This window comes from Oratosquilla oratoria, unplaced genomic scaffold (genome assembly GCF_046742065.1).
Source record: "Oratosquilla oratoria isolate Oo_2021 unplaced genomic scaffold, ASM4674206v1 SCAFFOLD45, whole genome shotgun sequence".
Classification (NCBI taxonomy): domain Eukaryota; kingdom Metazoa; phylum Arthropoda; class Malacostraca; order Stomatopoda; family Squillidae; genus Oratosquilla; species Oratosquilla oratoria.
The window spans coordinates 6,212,640-6,235,998 of NW_027467710.1; the positions used below are offsets into that span (position 1 = coordinate 6,212,640).

The 23,359-nt window shown below is 39.1% G+C and overlaps 1 protein-coding gene across 1 annotated transcript in view; it reads left to right on the forward strand.

The window, feature by feature from the left end:
- LOC143023174 (uncharacterized) overlaps nucleotides 1-23,359 on the forward strand; it is a 149,471-nt gene that overhangs the window by 20,013 nt on the left and 106,099 nt on the right. The window contains exon 6 of the mRNA XM_076181694.1: nucleotides 20,841-21,010. Coding sequence (XP_076037809.1) covers nucleotides 20,841-21,010 — 170 coding nt within the window. The remainder of the gene's footprint in view (nucleotides 1-20,840; nucleotides 21,011-23,359) is intronic.

The window sequence follows — 23,359 nt, forward strand, 5'->3', positions numbered from 1 at the left end:
CAAGGGGCAACATACGTACTCATCTACTCAGAATAATTTATGAACAAATGAGAAGAAATTCCCTTGAGGCTTTCTCATCCATTTCAAAGAATTTGAGAGGAGACCTTTTGGTTCATAACTAGGTCGGATGCAAAAAAAAAAAAAAAAAAAAAAAAAAAAAATAATAATAATAATAATAATAATGATACATATACCAAGGCTTTTCCCCCCTTACAAGGGAGGTAGCCAAAAAGGAAATGGCATAAAATCATTCCCATCCATTCCATCCGTGAATACACTCCACACCCCTCCACCCTCCCTCTTATCTTAGCACCTCCTGGATGACGGGTCATCCCTGCACCTTGTCCACTGCCCTGGGTCAGAAGCAGTGTCGCAAGACAGCACAACCACAGCAAGGCTGCTTCATTAAGTCATCAACCCCCCCTCTCCGTCCCCCCATGCATAAAATGAGAAGACGGGGAGAAATCCCTTTGTGCTGAGTCAAATTTTTCTCACACATACTACCTCACCCCCCATCCACCCGCCCATTCCACCTCATGCATCACAACATCATCCATATACAACCATTCTCCATTCACCCCTGTCTTCTGTCCTCTCCCGTCCTTCCTCAACAGATATTCCCCTCTTCCCCAAAGCCCCCTTCACCCCATCCATCCACCTCATCCTAAAATGTCCCCTCATGTTCACTCCCTCCACATCTGCCTTCCATACCTCTTTTACTAGTCTTTCTTCACTCATTCTTTCCATGTGTACAAACCATCCTAATACTCTTTCATCAACCCTATCTCCCAACTCCCTTTCCACCCCTATTCTCCTCCTCACCTCCTCATTTCTCACTCTATCTAGCCTAGTAACCCCCATTATACCTCTCAGACACCTCATCTCAAACACATTCAAACTCCTTCTCTCTTCCTCTCTTATGTTCCATGTTTCTGTCCCATACAGTGCTGTTGGCACAATCACTCCTTCATACAGTCTCCTCTTAGCATCCATTCCCAAATGTCTATTCCTCATTACACTCTTTAATTCACCAAGGCATTTACTCGCTTCTCTCAATCTACATTCTACCTCCACCTTCACTCCACCTTTTCCTGCCACATTTGCACCCAAGTATCTAAAACTGTCCACTTCCTCCAGTCACTCTCTCTTAATGCTCACTTCCAGTCTGCTGCCACTTTCACCCCTTGTACATCTCATCACCTTACTTTTACCCACATTTATCTTCAACTTTCTTCTATCACACACTCTCCCAAACTCTGTCACCTACTTCCTCAATCTCTCCTCCGATCCTGCCACAAGCTCAGTGTCATCTGCAAACAACAGCTGGCTCACCTCCCACTTTTCTCCATTTTCTTTAACCATCTGCAATCCCTGACCCACTACCCTTGCATTTACCTCTCGCACTATCCCATCCATGTATAAGTTGAACAGCCAGGGCGACATAACACATCCCAGATGAAGTCCCACCTTTACCTCGAACCACTCACTCTCTCCATTTCTAATCCTGACACAAGCTTTACTACCCTCATAAAAACTCTTGACAGCTCCCAGAAGCTTTCCTCCTATCCCATAAATCCGCAAAAACGTCCCACAGTGCCTTTCTGTCTACCCTGTCGTAAGCCTTTTCCAGATCCATAAAGGCCCAAAAAACATCCTTCCCCTTTCCTATAGCTTTCTCACATATCTGTCTTACCACAAAAATCTGATCTACACAACCTCTACCTGTCCTAAATTCACACTGTTCCTCACCAATTACTCCCTCCATTCCTCTCCTAATCCTCTCAATCAAGACCCTCCCATAAGCCTTCCCAACTACACTTAAGGGGGTACACGACACCTGGGGGTGGTGGTGAATTTGGTCAAGATATAGCATTTTTCAAAACTGTGTTCAAAATGTTTGTACAGGTACTCCTCATTTAACGACCTACTCGGTTAGTGGCGATGCGGAGTTACGACGGGCTTTATGACAGACGTTTAACGTAAATCTCCCGAAGTTACGACGTCGTGTACGATAATTAAGTTGGCTGAGGCAAATTTGTATGATGTTATAATTGAACTTGTACGGTGGATATTAGCTGTGAGGTAAAGTGTTCTGAAGCTTAGGTCTACATTACCATCCTGCAAGCTGCAAAAACTACCTGGGGTACAGTATATACCGGTGGTGGTAAATTTTTAGTTTCGACCATGGGCGCAATATAGCAATAGAAAATTAATTATTAATTTTGTAAATTATAATGTATCAAAGTAATATGCAATTTTGTGAGCGGAAATAAAAAAAAAGGTGCTAAAACAAATTTCGTAAGTAACAAAGTCATGTCGGACGAATGGTACACCATGTTTGTTATGATAGATGCCGATGTCGAAGAAATAAAAGGATGATGAATTCGTCTAACCTAAACTAAACTAACCTGACCTGTGTTTGATAAATCATTACCTGCAAATTAAATGTCATCCGGCTCGTCCTCGTTATCGTTGTCGTGAGAGACGTTGGCAGACGACAAGATGGCGTCCCAATCCTATGCTACCGACTTCGTTCATTAGCATATTTTCTTGTAGCAAGGTATTTTTTACTTTCATTTCTGCCCACAAAATTGCATATTACATTGATACATTTTAATTTACAAAATCAATAATTAATTTTCTAATGCTATATTGTGCCCATGGTCGAAACTAAAAAAATACCCCGGTATTCAATATAGAATGTCAGCATACGCGGATTTGGTCATATACGGTAATTTCAGGAACCTAACCACCGTAAATAAACAGTAAATAAAGCTTTAATATACTGTATAAAAGAGGGAAAATACACGAAAATAAAGATACATGTATTGCTGGACATTGTACATACAGTACATGTACGTATATGTATACACTTTCGCTTAACGACCAATTCGGTTAACGACGGCGCGCTGGTCCCAATTGTCGTCGTTAAACGAGGAGTGGTTGTATACCATTTAGAAATAAATCCCGACAAATAATTTTCCAGCCGCGCGCAATTTAAATGTCTTGGGCGGGTTTTAAATGGACGGAGTTAAAGGCGCAACCCACACTAGAGGGAGGCGTGCCACTTAGGACCTTCAGGCGCATTGAATAACGTTGAAATTCGATTGAATTTACGCTCGCTCAATGCTTCAACGGCCAGTATGAAGGTAGAGGGGAAGGGAGGAAGGTGGAGGGATAGCTCTTGCCAACTTTGAGCTCAGCTGGATGTCAGTTACCTACTAGCTTTGAAAGAAAAAGTATACATGTCTCATGAGCTCTCCTGGCAATATATTGCCTTAGCTAGTACATATTACTCATTAGTACAGTCATCATGGGTAGCAAAAAGAACATCTACAATGACAAAAAAACAACAGTTAAAGATGGCAAACAGTCAAAGACGACTAGCCTAGACCTCACCACCTCTCACTCCACCACTGCCTTTACTTCCACCTCTCTCAACATCTGTAGCCAGGTTCTACACCATGAAGTACTTTATTCATCTCGAATACAGCAAGAAAATTAGATATTAGTTATGAAATTGTACAGAGGGGAGATAAGAATGAACGTGAATTTATGATTGTGGAGGAGCAATTTTTTTGCCATGGATAAATTCGCTTGTTAGATGCCAGTGTGGTGAGAAGATGTATGTTGAAGTGATAGGAGAATGTGGAATGGTGAAGACATTTCAGGCAGAATGAAAGTTGTGCTCTGAAAAGAGCAAATGGTGTACTTCACCAGGCGGTAAAAATGAAAGTTATGAAGTACATAACAGTTGTGGAGGCCGGCTTACTCTGTGGGGATGTTGCAGTACAGAAAATGTGCATGGTAATGAACATGAAAATGATACATCACAAGACGTTTAGTAAACTTAGCCATCATATTATAGAGACCAGCATAAAGAAGTATGAGGAACTCTTGGAAAAAAACAAGGGAACATGTACGTGCAGCATCATAAATGGAAGACCCAACTTTACCGGAAGTAAAAGAAGTAAAAGCTACTATCGATGGTTCGTGGAGTAAGAGTAAGGCACCCACTGCTGGTTAATATAAACCTCTTTCCAATGATTTAGATACCCCGAAGACCCCCAGCAGTGAGGTTTCATATGAAGAAACCGACAAAGGTGCAAAAAAGCAAATTATATGATGGTGTCGTCTGTGCGTCGCCACTACTGTGATATACTCCCACTCCTCGTTTAACGACCTACTCGGTTAACGACAACTCGGAGTAACGACGGGCTTTATGACGTCGTTTAACGTAAATCTCCTGAAGTTACGACGTCGTGTACGATACTTAAGTTGGCTGAGGCAAATTTGTATGATGTTATAAATGAACTTGTATGGTGGATATTAGCTGTGAGGTAAAGTGTTCTGAAGCTTAGGTCTACATTACCATCCTTCAAGCTGCAAAAACTACCTGGGGTACAGTATATACCGGTAGTGGTAAATTTTTAGTTTCGACCATGGGCGCAATATAGCAATAGAAAATTAATTATTTTGTAAATTATAATGTATCAACGTAATATGCAATTTTGTGAGCGGAAATAAAAAATGCTAAAACAGATTTCGTAAGTAACAAAGTCATGTCGGACGAATGGCACACCATGTTTGTTATGATAGATGCCGATGTCGAAGAAATGAAAGGATGATAAATTAATTCGTCTAACCTAAGCTAAACTAACCTAACCTGTGTTTGATAAATCATTACCTGCAAATTAAATGTCATCTGGCTCGTCCTCGTTGTCGTCGTAGTGAGAGACATTGGCAGACGACAAGATGGCTTCCCGAGTCTATGCTACCGACTTCGTTCATTAGCATATTTTCTTGTAGCAAGGTATTTTTTACTTTCATTTCCGCCCACAAAATTGCATATTACATTGATTCATTTTAATTTACAAAATTAATAATTAATTTTCTATTGCGCCCATGGTCGAAACTAAAAAAATACCCCGGTATTCAATATGGAATGTCAGCATACACGGATTTGGTCATATACGGTAATTTCAGGAACCTAACCACCGTAAATAAACAGTAAATAAAGCTTTAATGTACTGTATAAAAGAGGGAAAATACACAAAAATAAAGATACATGTATTGCTGGACATTGTACATACAGTACATGTACGTATATGTATACACTTTTGCTTAACGACCAATTCGGTTAACGACGGCGCGCTGGTCCCAACTGTCGTCGTTAAACGAGGAGTGGTTGTACTTATACTTTAGTTTTTTAGTATTTAAAGTACTTATAATTAAAATATGTTGATGATTTTTACTGTACTTATCCATTATATAATAAGAATTAAGCCATGAAAAGAATCAGTCAGATTGGTGAAACTATAAGCAAGTTACAGATATATTTATATTTCAAGTCGCCATATCTCGGTTCGATATTTTTTTTTACATTTTTTTAACCTTAAAAAATCTAAAATATATCAGATTTAGATGAAACTTACAGGGAATATTACATTTAGTAACTGCTAGGGCTAGTCATTCGAATATTTTGAATAAGATGAAAGAATTAGGAGTAATAATGGAAACAAGACCAAAAAAAAGTTATTGTTCACGATTTTTGCCGGACATTAAAACTGAAATGCCTGTATGCAAAAGTATAAAGGAAATTGTTCAATTACTCAATGACCAGCCCTAGGTGTGCCTACTGACTAATCATAGCCAAAATATAAAACAAATTGGTCCACGTATTATGATGCTGTGCACTTTTAAATGTCTCTACTGGTATATGTACATGTGTACATACATCATTCTGTTTCAACTAAAATGTAGGCAATATGGATACCTATTTACCTGCGAAGTTTCAGCTCTTTACTCTAAATAGTTTAGAAAATGACCCCTAGGTGTCGCGTACCCCCTTAACAAGCTAATCCCTCTGAAACTACTACATTCACACTTGTCCCCTTTTCCCTTGTAAAGTGGAACTATACAGGCACTCCTCCAGTCCTCCGGCACTCTACCCTCTCTCCAGCAAACATTAAATAACCTCACCAGCCAGTCCACCAGCACTGTACCTCCCTTTTTCAGACATTCTTCATGGCATCCATCCAGACCAGGTGCCTTACCTGCTTTCATCATCTTAACAACTGCCTTCACTTCATCCTTCCTTATTTCTCCTCCATTTTCCTCACTCATCACTCTCATTTTCTTAGCATTTCCCACTGCAGCTATCTTTCCCTCCCTATCCTCCTTCACATTTAGTAACTCCCTAAAATATTCTGCCCATCTTCCCCTTACTGCCTTCTCTTCCATTATCATCTCTCCATCTGCACCTTTTACCTTTTCTTCTCTACTTGATTCGTCTCCTCTTCCTCTCTTAATTTCTTTCCAAAACATCTTTTTATTGCTTTCAAAATTTTCTGTCATACTCTTACCCCATTTACAAATTGAAATAACATTAGTACATCATACACATACCACAGGCTTTTCCCCCTACACAGGGGGTAGCCAAAAAGAAAAAGGCATAGAAACCACTCCTACCCATTCCATTTCCTATATATTCCACTCCCCTCCACCCTCCTCCCTCTCTCTTATCTTGGCACCTCCTGGATGACGGGTCCTGCATCCTGTCTACTGCCCTGGGTCAGAAGCAGTGTCGCAAGACACAGCACATCCACAGCAGGGCTGCTTCATAAATTCAGCGACCCCATTCTCCGTCCCCCCATGCAGAAAAGGAGAAGACGGGGAGAAATCCGTTCGGGCTGCATCAAATTTTTTCTCATACATACTTCCTCACTCCCCATCACCCACCCACTCCCCCTCATGCATCACAGCATCATCTATACACAACCCCTCTCCATTCACCCCTATCTTCTGTCCTCTCCCGTCCTTCCTCCACAGACATTCCTCTCTTTTGTAATGCCCCTTTCACCCCATCCATCCATCTCATCCTAGGATGCCCCCTCATATTCACTCCTTCCACCTCTGCCTTCCACACTTCTTTTACTAATCTTTCTTCATTCATTCTTTTTATGTGTCCAATCCATCCCAATACTCTTTCATCAACCCTATCTCCCAGTTCCCTTTCCACCCCTGTTCTCCTCCTCACCTCATTTCTCACTCTATCTAGCCTAGTAACCCCTATCATACCTCTCAGACATTTCATCTCAAACACATTCAAACTCCTTCTCTCTTCCTCTCTCATGTTCCATGTTTCTGCCCTGTACAATGCTGTTGGCACAATCACTCCTTCATATAACCTCCTCTTGGCATCCATTTCCAGATGTCTATTTCTCATTACACTCTTTAATCCACCAAGGCATTTACTCGCTTCTCTCAATCTACATTCTACCTCCACTCCCACTCCTCCCTTTCCTGCCACATTTGCACCCAAGTATCTAAAACTATTCACTTCCTCCAGTCTTTCACCCTTTATGCTCACTTCCAGCCTGCTGTCACTCTCTCCCCATGTACATCTCATCACCTTACTTTTACCCACATTTATCTTCAGCTTTCTTCTTTCACACACTTCAAACTCTGTCACTAACTTCCCCAATCCCTCCTCTGATCCTGCTATAAGGGCAGTGTCGTCAGCAAACAACAACTGGTCCACCTCCCACTTTTCTCCATTTTCTTTAATCATCTCCAACCCCTGACCCACTACCCTTGCATTCACCCCTCGCTTTGTTCCAGAATTGGTAGTTCCAATTTGGATAATCGTTGCATGTTAATTTGGAGAGAGCTGGTGCTGACTTTGTCAATGCTCTTTGTATTCTTTCTAATTTCTTTATATTCTTTTTAGTACTGGGTGTCCATACTGTTGCTGTGTACTCCAGTTCTGGTCTTATTAGTGTAATTAATATTTTTAAAATAATTTCCTCATCCTAGTAGTCAAATGCCACTTTCAACCTTAACCACTTCACTCCGGGCCAAAATCTTGTGGGCAGCATTAGCTGCCAGACGTACGATGTTGCGTTATAATACTTGCATCATAAAAAATAGTCACCGCTTATATCGATCATTCTCTCTTTCAACCTTGAATTTTGATAACCATAGAAAATGTGATGAAGCCAGTTTAGAGAGAGTGTCAGTTACGCAGGGACAACTACAATAAATATACAGACGCTCCTCTACTTACGTTCATTCGTTTTAGGTTTTTTCGATTTTACGTTTGAACTGACTGTAAAAAGAAAAAAAAATTGTAATTTTTTTTTTTAGTGAATTTTTTAGTTTAGCGCGCTCTTCGTAGTTCAAACGATACTTACGCATGACGCTGCGTCCATTGTTTACATGGCACAAACGACAGATTGAACGTGCCTTGCCTCCTCCTCCTCCACCATCTCAATTTATGTTGCTTGAATTTAATTTATTTGAAATTAATGTTACAGTAAACTCGCGCTTATCCGAACGCGTTTTAACCGAATAGTGGCATTAACCGAACATTTTCTCAATACGGTAGCCATCGCTTCAACCGAACTTATTTGGATCTCAACTGAAAATTCAAAATTCCCGCCGCCTCTTCCGCCACCCCCGCGCCACCCGCAAGCTTCACTAAGTGCTCACACTGTGGCAACACACTCCATGTTTACACCTGATCGGCTGTTTATACTCTATAGAATATGTTTATGAACTATTATAAGCATTTCCATGTGTATGTTAAGTTTACGGGTACGAATATTGCAGCTGACATTACCACATACAACTCTATGGGAATGAAACATACAAAGTCGGATTAACCGAACATTTCAGTTAATCAGACATTTCTAATTCCCTTTGGAGTTCGGATAACTGGAAGTTTACTGTATTTTACAATGTTATGTGTATAATTAATGATTTAGGGGTGTTTTATAAGATACGGTAATAGAATTTATGGATGTATAGTACAGTATGAACGGTCATACATTACTAGAACGTACAGTAACAACTTACGTTCATTTTCAACTTACGTTCGGCCGTTCGGAACGTAACTAAACTGTAAGTTGAGGAGCGTCTGTAATCAAGATGCCGATATGGCAGCCTCGCGTATCCACTTGCTCCTCATGCCGCCTACGTAGGCGGCACTGTATGGAAGAGGTTAATAGGTTGAAGGTTTCTTTGACAATTTTATTGATATGTTTGTCCAGTGTCATGTCTTTCTGAGTTCACTTTTTTTACTTCACCAATTTTATAATTTCTTGATATTCTATTTTTATTTTTTCCAAACTCCATTATACTACACATCTTGATATTGAAGTTCACTTCCCACTTTCAAGTCCATTTCCAGATTTTGTCTAGGTCTAACTGTAATGATTCACAATCCTCCTCTGTTCTTACTTTAGTAATTTTGGGTCATCTGCGAAGAAATTCATATAACACTCCACTCCATCATCCATGCCATTTATATATATGTATATGGCAAACATGACTGAAGCTAATACCGAACCTTGCGGGACACCACTTATGATTTCTTCCCAATTCAAGTATTTGTCTAATTACCACCCTCATTTTTCTCCCAGTCAGGAAGTCTTCAATCCATTCCAATAATTTTCCTTTGATGCCACCTATTAATTCTATTTTTCTTATTAGTTTTTTGTGTGGTACTTTGTCAAATGCTAGGTCTAGAAAGGCACATTCTGCCCATCCATCCCTTTCTTGTATTATTTCTAATTGTCTCAAATGGAAGCAGATCAGGTTTGTTGTGATTACATGAATGTGTACCAGATCTTCCTTGTCTGAATCCAAATTGATTTGTATCTGTATAGTTTTTCCTTCCAGATGTTGAACCCATCTACTTTTGAAAAGTTTTTCACATATTTTTGCTATTGTGCTTGTTAGGGAGACCGGTCTGTAGTTGGTTGGATTTACCTTGTTCCCTCCTATATAAATTCGTACAATATTTGCATTTTTCCAGTCCTATGGTACCTTTCCTTCTTTGAGTGAGTACAGTATTTAATTATATTGTATATTTTGTCTGTCAAATCCTCTGCATTCTTTCAATATACAATTTGCAATTCCATCCGTACTGTGAGATTTTCTGACATCAAGGTTTTTTATTTGGTCTCTGATTTCCTTCTGTGTTACAATTATTGGGGGGGATCTCTCTCTATTGATTGTGCCAACAGCACTGTATGGGGCAGAAACATGGAACATAAGGGAGGAAGAAAGGAGGGGTTTGAATGTGTTTGAAATGACGTGCCTGAGAAGTATGATAGGGGTTACTAGGTTGGATAGAGTGAGAAATGAGGAGATGAGGAGAAGAACGGGGGTGGAAAGGTAGTTGGGAGATAGAGTTGATGAAAGAGTATTGTAATGGTTTGGACACATGGAAAGAATAAGTGAAGAAAAACTAGTAAAAGAGGTGTGGAAGGAGTGAACATGAGGGGGTGACTTAGGATGAGATGGATGGATGGGGGTAAAACAGGCATTGGGGAAGAGGGGAATGTCTGTTGAAGAAGGACAGTAGAGAACAGAAGATAGGGGTGAATGGAGAATGGTTGTGTATGGATGGTGCTGTGATGCATGAGGGAGAGTGGGTGGGGGATGGGGGGGTGAGGCAGTATGTATGAGAAATAAATTGATGCAGCCCAAAGGGATTTCTCCTCATCTTCTTTTCTGCATGAAGGGAGGGAAGGGGGGGTCACTGGTTTAATGAAGCGGCCTTGCTACGGATGTGCTGTGCAGGGCAGTATACAAGATACAGGGATGACCCGTAATCCAGGACCCAAGATAAGAGGGAGGGAAAAGGGTGGAGGGGAGTGGAGTATATTGGGGATGGAATAGGTGGGAATTGTTTTTAATGCCCCCCCCCCCTTTTTTTTTTTTTTTTTTTTTTTTTTTTTTTTTTTTATCTCCCTTTTATGGGGGGAAAAGCCTTTGGTATATACATGTATATATGTAGTAGAGCTTGTGTTAGAGTCATAAATGGAGAGAGTGAGTGGTTTGAGGTAAAGGTGGGACTCATCAGGGATGTGTTATGTCATCCTGGCTGTTCAATTTATAAATGGTGGTGCAAGAGGTAAATGCAAAGGTAGTGGGTTGGGGATTGAAGATGGTTAAAGAAAATGGAAAAAAGTGGGAGATAAGCCAGTTGTTGTTTGCTGACGACAGTGCACCTATAGCAGGATCAGAGGAATTGAGGAAGTTAGTGACAGAGCTTGGGAAGGTGTTTGAAAGGAGAAAGTTGATAAATGTGGGTTAAAGTAAGGTGATGAGATATACAAGGGGAGAAAGTGGCAGCAGACTGGAGGTGAGTATTAAGGGAGAGAGACTTGAGGAAGTGGATAGTTTTAGATACTTGGGTGTGAATGTGGCAGGAAAGGGAGGATTGGAGGTGGGGATAGAATGTAGAATGAGAGAAGCAAGTAAATGCCTTGGTGGATTAAAAAGTGTAATGAGAAATAGACATTTGAGAATGGATGCTAAGAGGAGATTGTATTTTACCTAGTTGTACAGTATAATACAGAAAGGGAGCTATGCTTGTAGTGACCCGTCTTTGTATCTTTCAGCATCAAGTTTGTCCTTAAATTCTTGAATAGTATTTGCTCACACTGTTGACTCATCTAATTTATTCCAGATATCCTCCATTCTGTGCGGGAAGCTATTCTTTTTCAGATCTCTTTTATAACTATCAATTTTGAATTTCTTTTCATGTCCTCTTGTTTTTCTGTTGTCCCACTTTAATAAATCATCATTATCTAGGACTTTCATTCCTCTCATGATTCTATAAATAGTCAGTAGATCTCCTCTTTCTCTTCTTTGTTCCAGGGTTGGTAGTTCCAATTTGGACAATCTTTGTTCGTATGTCAATTTAGAGAGTGTTGGTGCCATCTTTGTCATTGCTTTTTGTATTGTTTCTAATTTCTTTATATTCTTTTTAGTATTGCAGCATACTCCAATCTTGGTTTTATCAGTGTAATTAATATTTTCTTTACAATTTCCTCATCCAAATAGTCAAAAGCCACTTTCATCAACCTTAGTAAATTGAAGGTTTCTCCAACTATTTTGTTGATATGCGTGTCTGGTGACATGTCTTTGCTGATAATTACTCCTAGGTTCCTTTCCGAGCTAACTTTTTTGACTTCTTCACCAATTTTGTATTTCCTCAATATTCTATTTTTACTAGTTCCAAACTCCATTATACTGCATTTCTTGATGTTAAAGTTCACTTCCAACTTTTGACTCAATTTCCAGATGTTATCTAGGTCCTTCTGTAGTGATTCACAATCTTCCTCAGTACTTAGTATTTATGTATCATCTGCAAAGAAGTTCATATAACATTCCACACCTATATACATGTCATTTATGTATATGGCAAACATGGTCAGAGCCAATACTGAACCTTGCGGGACACCACTTATCATTACTTCCCAGGTCAAGTATTTGTCTCTAAGTACTACCCTCATTTTTCTCCCAGTCAAGAAATCTTCCATCCATTCCAATAATTTTCCTTTAACCACTTCCATACGGTGACGCCTACGTAGGCGGCATGAGGAGCAAGTGGGTACTCGATGATGCCGACGTCGGCATCTTGATTATATTTATTGTAGTCGTACCTATGTAACCTCCATTCTCTCTAAACTGGCTTCATCATATTTTCTATGATTATCAAAATACACGGGTGAAAGAGAACGAACGATTGAGCACTGACTATTTTTTACAATGCGATTATTATGACGGAACATCGCACGTCGGGCAGCTAATGCTGCCAGACGTGCGATGTGCCCCGGAGTGAAGAGGTTAACCCCTTCCATACGGTGCCGCATACGTAGGCGGCATGAGGAGCAAGTGGATACGTGAGGCTGCCATATCGGCGTCTTGATTATATTTATTGTTGTTGTTGTTGTTGTCGTTCCCTAGACTGTCTGTCCGAGCAGTCCCGTCTCCCCAAGGAAGGCCACAGCCGAAACTGGGTTTTCCCACAAATCCTTTATAGAGTGTATGTTGTGTTGTTTGCGTGCATGATTGTGTATAATGCAGTCTTCCATTATGTGTTGTATGGTATGGGGTGAAGTGTTACATCCTGGGCAGCTGTTCACAACACGGTCGTCCAGCCTCTTCTGGTAGCTTAGAAGTGCTGGGTGGTGACCGCATCGCAGTCTGGCCAAGTGGACTCTGTCCTTTCGTGGGAGAGAGGATTCAGAAGGGTGGATATCAGGGGGTCTGGCATGCAGCAGTGTGTTGTCTTTCAGTGTGTTAATGGAGCGGTGAGTGATATGATTATGAATATGTTTCCGGAGGCTGGTATTTGGTGGTTGTGGAGGAAGAGAAGAGAGTATCTGTGCGTAATAAAGGTCTTTGGGTGTAGTTTTAATGTTTCTTGGTGTGTGTGGGTGTTCTGCTATGTAGTGTAGCGGGTGTGATGTGTTTATGGTGGCTGCAGCAAGTGTTTGTGTGCCTCTTATATTTATTGTAGTTGCCCCTGCATAATGACATACTCTCTAAACTGTCTTCATCACATTTTCTATGGCTATCAAAATTCATGGGTGAAAGAGAACAATCAATATAAGCAGTGACTATATTTTATGATTCGAGTATTATTACGACACATCGTACGTCTGACAGCTAATGCTGCCCGCGAGATTTTGAACCGGAGTGAAGAGGTTAATACCACCTATTTACTCAATTTTTCTTGATAGCTTTTTGTGTTGTACTTTATCAAATGCTATTTGTAGATCTAGATAAGTGTAATCTGCCCATCCATCCCTTTGTTGTATTATTTCTATTATTCATGAGAGAAGCAAATCAAGTTTGTGGCACATGTTCTTCCTTGTCGGAATCCAAATTGTGTTGGATTCAGCATATTTTTTTTTTTTTTCTAGATATTTAACACATCTACTTTTGATAACTTTTTCTCATATTTTTGCTCTTGTGCTTGTAAGGGAGACCTGTCTATAATTAGTTGGATTTTTCTTGTCCCCCTCCTTTATATATTAGTACAATTTTTGCATTTTTCCAGTCCAGTGGTACCTTTCCTTCTTTGAGTGGATAATCAGTTATCAAAGGATTACAAAGGCGGAGCATGCCGACAGGAGAACTTTTGGTCCATATCTAGGTTGGATGCGAAAACAAAATCATAGTAATAATAAATGAATAAATAAAAACTATAATAATGTAAATAAGAAATAAAATACAAATGAACGCATAGGTATAGTTAAATAATAAACAGGTAAATAGAAAATAATAATAAATTGACAGATAACTAATAATAAATGAGAATCAAACAGACAAATGATAACAAAACAAAAACAAATGATATAAAATAAATGATAATCATTACAGTATCTTGCTTAGGTGTTTATCTAAATGATTATTAAATCTTCGAACTACATTGCACTGCCTCTGCAGGAAGTTTATTCCATTCATTAACTACATGGTTGGCGAAGTTGTTTCTACCCACTTCCAAATTGAATCTATTTCTGGACAGTTTGAGACCATTGTTTCTTGTCTGATTATCATTCTTGTATATTTTGTATTCAAAGGATTACAAAGGCGGAGCATGCCAACAGGAGACCTTTTGATCCATATCTAGGTCGGATGCGAAGAAAAAATCACACTAATAATAAAATAATAAATAAAAACTATGACAATGCAAATAACAAATAAAATACACAAATAAATGCATAGGTATAGTTAAATAATAAACAAACAGGCAAATAGTAAACAATAATAAATTGACATATAAGTAATAATAAATAAAAATCAGACAGACAAATGATAACAAAACAAAAACAAATAATATAAGATAAATTATACTCGTAATCATTACAGGATCTTACTTAGGTATTTATCTAAATGATTCTTAAAGCTTCGAACTGAACTACATTGCACTACCTGTGCAGGAAGTTTATTCCATTCATTAACTACACGGTTGGCAAAGTTGTTTCTACCTACTTCCAAATTGAATCTATTTCCGGAGAGTTTAAGACCATTGTTTCTTGTCTGATTCTCATTCGATGTAAAAATTTGGTCACTTTTGATGTCAATTCCCTTTAGAATTTTAAAGACCTGTATCAAGTCACCTCTGAGTCTACGCTTTTTTAGGGAAAACAGATTCATATGTTTTAGTCGATTTTCGTATGATTTATTTTTGATATTTGGAATCAGTTTTGTGGCTCCCCATTGTACTCTTTCCAATCTGTCAATGTCTTTAATGTCTTGTATATATCAACTCATCTATGCATTTTTTAATATCCAGTTTGCAATTCTATCTGGACCGTGTGATTTTATGACATTAAAATTTTGTTTTTGGTCTCTAATTTCCTTCCGTGTCAGTTATTTCTTTCATTGGGGTGTATCTTTCTGTATTTCCTTCCAGTTTTGTGTACTTTCAGTTGTGAATACATATTTAAAATGTTCATAATTTCAGCCATTTCTTCATCTATATATTCATTATTCCCTTGTAGTTTTACTATTTCTTGTTTGCCTTTTAGTTTACCATACACATACAGTAAGTCCTTGTTATACGGTACATATGTGTTCCTGAAAACCTTACTGCAAATTGAAATTACCGTATACCAAACCCATTGTAACATGTAATAATAGGATATGGTAGACGTACCTTCTCCCAGCTCTTTCCTCTTCAAAACACAAGCGGATACTGTATCTATGAATTTTTCTTACTGTTGATAGAATCGAGGGTAGTAATAACCGGATAAAGAATTACCGTATAAAGAGGACCCAATGTACCTGTGAAATAGTTAAGTTTTTCCTTGCATTTTTTATTAGGTCCTTTTCATAGTTTCTATTTTCATCTCTGTATTTCTACATGTTCATATCTTAGTTTGATGTATGTTTGCCACTTACTCGTTTTTGTTATCTTTTTTCCATCTTTTCCAAGCTTTGTCTCTTCTATCTTTAGCCTCACTACATTTTTTGTTGTACCAGCAGTTAATGTACACCCTTGTTGCTTCAATTTGGTACGTATTTGTTTATTCCCTCATTGTAAATTTCTTTTAATATATTCCATTTCTCTTCCATCTCTGTTTCTTCATTTAACCCCTTCCATACGGTGCCGCACACGTAGGCGTCATGAGGAGCAAATGGATTCGCGACGCTGCCATATCGGTGTCTTGATTATATTTATTGTAGACGCCCCTGTGTTTTTACATTCTCTCAAATGTGCCCTGAATCCCATTCTCTGTGGTTTTCAAAATTCGCAGGTGAAAGAGAGAACGATCGATATAAGCGGTGACTATATTTTATGATGCCAGTATTATTATGACACGTCGTACGGCTGGCATTGGCTGCTGCCCGCGAGATTTAAGTTCCGTACTGAAGTGGTTAAGAAGTTTTCCCAATTTGCATTTTCAAAGAATTTTTTGAGTTTCTCAAAATCTGTTTTGTTGTACATTAGTCTTTCTTTTCTGTGTTTCTTATTTATTCTCAAATCAAATTGTTCTTTTAGTTCAAACTTTATTAGTAAGTGGTCACTCTTCCCAATTGGTGTCTTGTAATCTATTCTGTCCACAATTTCAGGTTCTGACATAAGTATAAATCTAGTCTTGATGGTTCCTCATTCTATGTCTGGTATTTTCCTTTACTCATTGAGTCATTGTGTATTCAGTGGTCATATCCAGTAGTATATTTCCCTAGAGGTCTTCTTCCCAACATATTTCTTTTGAGTTAAAGGCACCTATAATTCCTATATTTCCTTTCAGTAAATCAGTCATTCTTTGTGTCTTCCAACATTTTGGAATGATCACTCTCTGTCCAAGACTGTTTTATGGGGTACATATATTACTACAAATTTTCTACTTCTCATGTCAATTTCCAACTTTTATCATAATCAATTCCACATTATTTTTTCCTTCTGTAATCTTGGTCACATTAAACTTTTCTTAGTCAAAAACATGACTCCATCCTGTTTCTCCTTTCCATTTTTCATCCAATGGTCGTATAAACCTTGTCTCACAGTGTTTGGGGGTAGAGGTATTTTTTACTTCATCTTCACAATTCCCATTATGTCTGTTTTTTCTAATGCCAGATAGTCATTTAATTTGTTCAGTCCTTAAATCATGCCATTTGGTATATGCTATTTTTAATTCTTTCCTTTCTCAGCCTTTTCTGTCTATTATGTTTCCTTTTTTTTTTTTTTTTTTTTAATAAATCATTTTCTCAGGTCCAGCACTCTCCCAAAAAACTAATTCTTTTCAGTCTTTGTTCTTTTTTTAATTTTTTCGTTTGCTTCACTTCTAAGTGCCTTTTCTTTCTCTTTTTCCTCATTACTCATTCTTTTTTATCCATACATTTTTGTAATTTTACCTATTTGCTAGTTTTGTTGTTTTTGATTGTACTTCTATCATTCGAGACCATAGTTTGATTTTTAATGGCATATATTGTTTTTCTTTAGAATATTTTCCCATCCAATGCACTTCCTTAATTTCATCGTCCATATCCTGTCCCTCATCTTGTATCTCTTTTAGAACTGTTTTAGAAATTTCTTTCTCATCTTTTTATCTTTGATATTTAAATACATTATGTTTTTCTCTAATACTATAAACTACAGTGCACTTTTTTATCCACTGTGCACCTGACCCAATTTTCTCTTTCCTTAATTACTTTGATTACCTTTTCTTAGAATTTTTGTTCCACTTGTTGTTGTACTATTTCCTTGAAAGTTAACTTTTGATTTTCTTGTTCCACTTTCCATTGTTTTTTATTTCTTGGAGATCTGTCTCCTTAATTATTTCTCCTACCACTTGTATTTGTTCTTTCACTTTTTTCAAGGCCTTGTTTTTGTTTTTATACTTATTTTTCATTCTTTCATTTTCATTTCTGATCATATTTAATTCTTTTTTCAGATCATCAAGCTCCTTGTTGTTCTCATCATTAGCTCTTTTAAGTTATTTCTTTGTGCATTGCTTTGTACTCACTTTTCAATTCTATTAGTTCATCCAACAAATCGGTAATATCCCTATTTCTTAAAATATTTTTATACCTAGGTTATCTAACTCCACACCTCTACCTGATTATCCACCTCATGCAAACCCAGGAAAAGTATAATTATCCTACCTATGGTATTTTGGGGTTTCATACAGAATTTTTTAGGAATTACTCCCAGTGGCAATACCACTTTAATTTTTCCTTCTTTCACTTTTGTCTTCCTCCATTTTATGTATTTAGCACTAATTTGTATAATAATTATTCCATTTCAGTCACTCAATTTGCATAACCCCCTTTGCGTACATAAATACTAGTGTTATTTTAAAATATCTTAGCGATGAAGCGCTGCCCAGCACAGCGGAGCTCTTTCCAGATGTCTGACTCCGACTGCTGACTACATGTACAGGGCAGCAACATGGAACATAAGAGAGGAGGAGTTTGAGATGAGGTGCCTGAGAACTATGGTAGGGGTAACTAGGTTAGATAGAATGAGAAATGAGGTGAGGAAGAGAATGGGGATGGAAAGGGAGTTGGGGAGATAGGGTTGATGAAAAAGTATTGGGATGGTTTGGACACATGGAAAGAATGAGTGAAGATTAGTAAAAGATGTATGGAAGGCAGAGGTGGAAGGAGTGAACATGAGGGGGCGACCTAGGATGAGAAGGATGGATGGGGTAAAAGGGGCATTAGGAGAGAGGAGAATGTTTGTTGAGGAAGGATGGGAGAGGACAGAAGATAGGGGTGAATGGAGAATGGTTGTGTATGGATGGTGATGTGATGCATGAATGGGAGTGGGTGGGGGATGGGGGTGAGGGAGTATGTGTGAGAAATAATTTGACACAGTCTGAAGTGATTTCTCCCCGTCTTCTCCATTTCTACATGAGGGGATGGAGAGGGGGGGACATCAATTTAATGAAGTGGCCTTGCTGTGGATGTGCTGTGTCTTGCAACTTCTGACCCAGGGCAGTGGGCAAGATGCAGGGATGACCCATCATCCAGGAGGAGCCAAGATAAGAGGGAGGGAGGGGAATGGATGGGAGGGGAGTATGGTGGGGATGGAATAGATGGGAATGGTTTTTATGCCTTTGTTTTTTAGCTACCTCTCTTGTAAGGGAAAAAGCCTTTGGTATATTTATGTGTGTGTGTGTATATATATATATATATATATATATATATATATATATATATATATATATATATATATATATACATGTACACACATTTTAGCAACCACAATGCACTTTAATTCTAAGCTATCAACATCGGGAGACCCAGTGGAGGCCGACATGCAGAAATTGAAATGCGGTCCTGCCAAGGACTTGAACCCAGCAATCACATGACAAGTGCTGTAGTAACTTACCAACTACACTATCAAGAGAGATATAAGTTGAGCGCAACCTTTCTTATATATTTGTATGCTCAAGCTACATACGCATACATGAAATATTGCGTTCAACCCATCTCCACTATAATAGTAAAATTGGAAGTATACAAACACGGGAAAGTATTGTACAAATACTTTCCTGCATTTGTATACTTCCAGTCGTACTATCATAGTGGAGAGGGTTGAACATAAAATTTCATGTATGTGTAACTCGAGCATACAAATATATAAGAAAAGTTGTGCTCAACTTATATCTTGATAGTGTAGTTGGTAAGTTACTACAGCACTTGTCATGTGATTGCTGGGTTCAAGTCCTTGGCAGTACCTCATTTCAATTTCTGCATGTTGGCCTCCATAGGTCTCCCAATGTTGATGGCTTAGAATTAAAGTGCATTGTAGTTGTTAACCCCTTCCGTACGGTGCCACCTACATAGGCGGCATGAGGAGCAAGTGGATACGCAAGGCTGCCATTTCGGCGTCTTGATTATATTTATTGTAGTTGCCCCTACATGACATACTCTAAACTGTCTTCATCACATTTTCTATGGTTATCAAAATTCACGGGTGAAAGAGAGAACGATCGATATAAGCGGTGACTATTTTTTATGATGCGAGTATTATCACGAAACAACATATGTCTGGCAGCTAATGCTGCCCGCGAGATTTTGGCCCGTAGTGAAGTGGTTAAAATGTATCTCTAATCACTGGGACCCATTCAGTGTTGCACAAATACTTTCCCGCATTTGTATACTTCCAATTGTACTATCATAATGGAGATGGGTTGAACACAAAATTTCATGTATGTGTATGTAACTCAAGCATACAAATATATAAGAAAAGTTGCGCTCAACTTATATCTCTCTTGATAGTATAGTTGGTAAGTTACTGCGGCACTTGTCATGTGATTGCTGGGTTCGAGTCCTTGGCAGTACCTCATTTCAATTTCTGCATGTCGGCCTCCATTGGGTCTCCCGATGTTGATGGTTTAGAATTAAAGTGCATTATGGTTGTTAAAATGTATCTTTAATCAATGGGACTCATTCAGTGTTGTACAAATACTTTCCCGTGTTTGTATACTTCCAATTGTATTATCATAGTGGAGATGGGTTGAACGCAAAATTTCATGTATGTGTATGTAACTCGAGCATACAAATATATAAGAAAAGTTGTGCTCAATTTATATCTCTCTTGATAGTGTAGTTGGTAAGTTACTATGTCACTTGTCATGTGATTGCTGGGTTTGAGTCCTTGGCAGCTCCTCATTTCAATTTCTGTATGTCGGCCTCCATTGGGTCTGCCGATGTTGATGGCTTAGAATTAAAGTGCATTGTGGTTGTTAAGATGTATCTCTAATCACTGGGACCCATTTAGTGTTGTGTGTGTATATATATATATATATATATATATATATATATATATATATATATATATATAATATATATATATATATATATATATATATATATATATATATATACACACACATATATTTTTATCATTAATCAAATGAGAGATAAAAAGAAGAAATAATGTTTGTCATACCCCAAGAATAGAAACTGTTATAAATAATAGTAAATGAATAAATAAATATTGTATTAATTGTATAATGTTACTTGTCTTACCTTCAAGTAATGCATGATGGCCTTGTTTGTTTCCCTGTTTACAGACAGTTTGAATGGAAATGTGACTGTGGTGCAACCAAATGTCACCATGATGAATCCTGGCCACATATCAACTACAAATCTAACCAACCTGACTGCAGTTATATATGACCCAGACCACTGGATAATGGACCGGACAGAGATGATAAGTTTCTACTGGGTCATTAATGACAAAGTAAGTACTGTACATTTAATGACTGAAATTTTAGGGATCTGGTTGGAAATCTCCCAGACCCTTATATGCCTTGATCTCTCGTTGGATAATTTTACAGAGTGCAGGATACCCAGTCCCATCACTCCATTCCATTGTGATGCCTTTTATGACTTGCATGGAAAACATGGTGGTAGAATTCTTTCCTCCCCAGACCATAGTGGACATGTACAAGAAGAGAGGGGGCATCAAGTTGGAAGGAAATCTAAGGAGAGAGGCTGGAGGAAATTGATAGTTTAATGTTTGGGGTTGCATGTGGCAGGAAATGGAAGAGTGTTAACTTTAGATTGAGAGAAGCAAGTAAACGTCGTTGGGGATTGAAAAGTGGCTTTAAAAGTAGGCATCTGGAAATAGATACAAACAAAAGATTATATGAATGGGTGATTGTGTCCACAACACTGTAAGTGGTGGAGACATATTTTCATTGTGATATACATACATATACCAAGGCTTTTTCCCCCTTACAAGGGGGGTAGCCAAAAAGAAAAAGGCACAAAATCATTCCCACCCATTCCATCCCTGAATACACTCCACACCCCTCCACCCTCCCTCTCATCTTAGCACCTCCTGACTGACGGGTCATCCTTGCACCTTGTCCACTGCCCTGGGTCAGAAGCAGTGTCACAAGACACAGCACATCCACAGCAAGGCCGCTTCATTAAATCGGCGACCCCCCCTCTCCGTCCCCCCCATTGCATAAAGTGAGAGGACGGGGAGAAATCCCTTCGGGCTGCGTCAAAATTTGCTCACACATACTACCTCACCCCCCCCCCCCATCCACCCGCCCATTCCACCTCATGCAATCACAACATCATCCATATACAACCATTCTCCATTCACCCCTGTCTTCTGTCCTCTCCCGTCCTTCCTCAACAGACATTCCCCTCTTCCCCAAAGCCCCCTTCACCCCATCCATCCATCTCATCCTAGGACGTCCCCTCATGTTCATTCCCTCCACATCTGCCTTCCACACCTCTTTTACTAGTCTTTCTTCACTCATTCTTTCCATGTGTCCAAACCATCCTAATATTCTTTCATCAACCCTATCTCCCAGCTCCTTTTCCACCCCTGTTCTCCTCCTCACCTCATTTCTCTCTCTATCTAGCTTAGTAACCCCCATCATACTTCTCAGGCACCTCATCTCAAACACATTCAAACTCCTTCTCCTTCTCTTAAGTTCCATGTTTCTGCCCCATTCAGTGCTGTTGGCACAATCACTCCTTCATACAGTCTCCTCTTAGCATCCATTCCCAAATGTCTATTCCTCATTACACTCTTTAATCCACCAAGGCATTTACTCGCTTCTCTCAATCTACATTCTATCTCCACTTTCACTCCACCTTTCCCTGCCACATTTGCACCCAAGTATCTAAAACTATCCACTTCCTCCAGTCGCTCTCCCTTAATGCGCACTTCCAGTCTACTGCCACTTTCACCCCTTGTACATCTCATCACCTTACTTTTACCCACATTTATCTTTAGCTTTCTTCTATCACATACTCTCCCAAACTCTGCCACCAACTTCCTCAATCCCTCCTCCGATCCTGCCACAAGCTCAGTGTCGTCCGCAAACAACAGCTGGCTCACCTCCCACTTTTCTCCATTTTCTTTAACCATCTCCAATCCCTTGCCCACCACCCTTGCATTTACCTCTCGCACCACCCCATCCATGTATAAGTTGAACAGCCAGGGTGACATAACGCATCCTTGACGAAGTCCCACCTTTACCTCAAACCACTCACTCTCTCCATTTCCAATCCTGACACAAGCTCTACCACTCTCATAAAAACTCTTGACAGCTCCCAGAAGCTTTCCTCCTATCCCGTATATCTGCATAACCTCCCACAGTGCCTTTCTGTCTACCCTATCATAAGCCTTTTCCAGATCCATAAAAGCCCAAAAAACATCCTTCCCCTTTCCTATAGCTTTCTCACATATCTGTCTTACCACAAAGATCTGATCTACACAACCTCTACCCGTCCTAAATCCACACTGTTCCTCACCAATTACTCCTTCTGTTCCTCTCCTAATCCTCTCAATCAAGATCCTCCCATAAGCCTTCCCAACTACACTCAACAAGCTAATCACTCTGAAACTACTACATTCACACTTGTCCCCTTTTCCCTTGTAAAGAGGAACTATACAGGCACTCCTCCAGTCCTCCGGCACTCTACCCTCTCTCCAACAAACATTAAATAACCTCACCAACCAGTTCACCATCACTGTACCTCCCTATTTCAGACATTCCGCATGGCATCCATCCAGACCAGGTGCCTTACCTGCTTTCATCATCTTAACAACTGCCTTCACCTC